Source organism: Fragaria vesca, linkage group LG3 (assembly GCF_000184155.1).
Source record: "Fragaria vesca subsp. vesca linkage group LG3, FraVesHawaii_1.0, whole genome shotgun sequence".
Classification (NCBI taxonomy): Eukaryota; Viridiplantae; Streptophyta; class Magnoliopsida; order Rosales; family Rosaceae; genus Fragaria; species Fragaria vesca.
Window position 1 is genome coordinate 18457403 of NC_020493.1, and position 2860 is coordinate 18460262.

Genomic DNA, 2860 nt, shown 5'->3' on the forward strand with positions numbered 1-2860 from the left:
GAGAGAGAGAGAGAAAACTAACCCCGTTAGTGAGAGAGTGAGAGTTAGTTTGAGATTTAAATTGGATGACCAGTCAAACAGGTAGCAGGTCATCATTAATCTAGTTAGACCAATCATAAGTAACCATGTGGTTAAAGTATCTATACCTTAAGGTACACAAGTATTTGCCAAAAAAATATAGAGAAAAATCAGTTGAGCCAAAGAGATATCAAAGAAGTAGAAGAAATGCATGTAAGCATATATGTGAACTTGCCAGTACTTGATACTCACTCTAACTTCAGCTTAGTATTCTTTGAGATTGTGGAGGGTACTGGTCCACTCAGTTCATCGTCTCTTAAGTTCCTAGAATCATAGGAAATAATTTCTGGGGTCAATTATATATAGAAACCATAGTATACAACTTTTACCATAATGTTAGCTAGGAGATAGACGGAGAGTCTTAACGCTTACAGTTCTCTTAGATTGGGCAAGGTGCCAAGAAAACTAGGAATTGCTCCACTCAAGCTGTTGTTATGCATATCTCTGCAATATTTCAAAGGAAACAACATTATGAATGGGAAAGTGTATTCAATTTCTTTTTCTTTCCCTATACAACTTACATTGTGACAGGAGCATCCATGGAGCTGAAGTCTGGAAGTTCCCCAGAGAGACCATAGCCGTTCAAATACCTGGTAATTTCAAATTTTCAATAATGAAGTATCACATAATAGTTTATTAACATACAGAAATACGAAATGTATGTAAGACTAAGAAGAAAGTTTATGTAGTAAAAGAAAATTGCAGTGCTGTTACTCTTGGTGTGTCATCAGTAGTGCAATTGACCCAGTCCCATGTATATGGAGATGGAAGGCAAGGGTCTCCAGTCCATTCCTGTAGTATGCTGAACTCTGCTTGCAATGCAGCCAGCCCTTCAACTGATAATTTCCATATAATATATAGGACTTGATTAACCATCTTTGCTCTTTGTTCAATGTAGCATAAAATTAGGACCTAATCGGTTACTTACCGTCTTTACTATTTGTTCCCTCTGTTAGTGGCCCTTGAAGATAGTAAACTTCCATGGCGTTGATTAGGGGAGGCAGCGTTGAAGCAGTTGTGGCCACCAGAGTAATCGAAGTATTCGAAGAGCCAGTCTTGTCTGTCACGCCTCCATAGATGGGAATGATGGGATCTGAAGGAGTATCGTCATCAACGAATATCTGAAAGTATCTGGTATCAGTCAACGGATCAAGTAGGATCACTTCGGAGAAGAACATGTTGATGTAAATGGGAACTTTAGCTCTTGAAAGACCAGTGCCAAGACGCAAATGTTGTGATTTTTCTGAGGTGGTTATTGCAGTTTGCATAGCTAGTTTTGGAGGCTGATCTATGGCAATGCCATCAATTCCTGGTGCATCACTTGTGACCTTCAATGTGCCGGTCACATCTCCCGATGGATCCCAAATACGGTCATAATCATCATCCGGAAACCTGAAAAAAGAAAATTAAATTTGTCACATCACTCACATTTACCAAAAATTTAAAAAAAATTAATAATATAACATAAGATATTCACGAATATAGTCCAAATTGTTATTCACATCGGTTGCACTTAAATTTTGGATACTTAAAGATCCAACATAACTAGAACCATAGCTAGCTAGAATCACAAATATATTTATCAAATGATGTATTAATCTATAGGTGCGTAGACTCAACATACCTTATAGTATTAGCTGCACCATAAGCGACCCTCATTCTAGTAACCATGATATAGTTGGAATCAAAACCAGGGTACATTGTTATATCCATGGCCCGGACCTCAATCGCGGATATAAATGGAAACTGGTTCGGCTTAGATTGAGCCAGACACAGTTGTATAGAGCCGGTTGTTGCAACATATATAACTTCGAAATAGACAACATCCTCAGCTGTAGTCTGAATTGTTTCAAAAAAATTCCCATCCAAAAGAGCATCAAAGGAGGGAGGAGCTGATTTCTTGTCATAGTTTCCATAGTAGAAGCTTCCACGCACAAGACATTGAGTGCCCTTTTCTGCATTAATGGAGTAGCAGTTTTTCTTCCGAGTTGTAAACACTCTCAAAGTGCTCATTGCTTGAGAGACTCCATTAGGGATCTGCACCACTTGAGACTTGCCATTCTGAACAAAGGAGTCGTCTCCAACCCAGTTTACTGAGTTTTCTTCAGTGTACGAATCAGATGACCCACAATCGATGCTCAAAACTACAGATTAATGCAAGAAAAAATTCAAATTAGTTCGATACAAATAAAAAAAAGGACATGGAGTACTAATTACTAAATCTGAGATACAAGGAGCACTATGCTTGATACAGATAATGTGGTAAATATGATATACAAATAATTGTGCTGCTAATTATATATTTCTCAAAAGTGAAAATTTAAAGGGAAAATGCTCAAATACCCAAAAACAAGGTTTGTAAAGCCCAGTTCAATGAAAAACAGTTCCCTTAACCCATTTCAATGTTTCTTACCAAAAATACGTTTGTACCCCTACCTAATTATCTTTCTCTCTTCTCCCTCACCTCTCATTCCGATATGCTCTCCTTTCTCTCTCTTCTCTCTTCTTCTCTCCTCACCATCATCGTTGCTCTCTCTCACCATCATCACCGCCCTCCTCTTTCTCTCTCCTTCTCTCTCTCATCGATGTTTCTCCCTTCGCCGGATAGATCCTCACGTCATTCATCGTCACCGCCCGATCATACTGCCACATCAAGGACGAGGACGACGCACCGGCTAGGAGCCCAACGAGGATCATGGGGTCGAGCCATCTCCGGGATCTCGAGCTACTGGAGGAGGATTGCAACCCCGGCCAAGCTAGGGATTTGAAGGTAGGATATGAT

General features: G+C 39.4%; 1 protein-coding gene across 1 annotated transcript in view; it reads right to left on the reverse strand.

The window, feature by feature from the left end:
* The window catches only part of LOC101303891 (probable LRR receptor-like serine/threonine-protein kinase At1g05700-like), a 19692-nt gene extending 16917 nt beyond the window's left edge, over positions 1-2775 (reverse strand). Inside the window, exons 1-7 of the mRNA XM_004295907.1 lie at positions 2619-2775; positions 1703-2222; positions 1007-1470; positions 782-914; positions 600-668; positions 451-522; positions 271-342 (exon numbers count right to left, since the gene is read on the reverse strand). Of these exons, the coding sequence (XP_004295955.1) occupies positions 271-342; positions 451-522; positions 600-668; positions 782-914; positions 1007-1470; positions 1703-2222; positions 2619-2775 (1487 nt within the window). The remainder of the gene's footprint in view (positions 1-270; positions 343-450; positions 523-599; positions 669-781; positions 915-1006; positions 1471-1702; positions 2223-2618) is intronic.
* Positions 2776-2860: the final 85 nt, after the last annotated feature.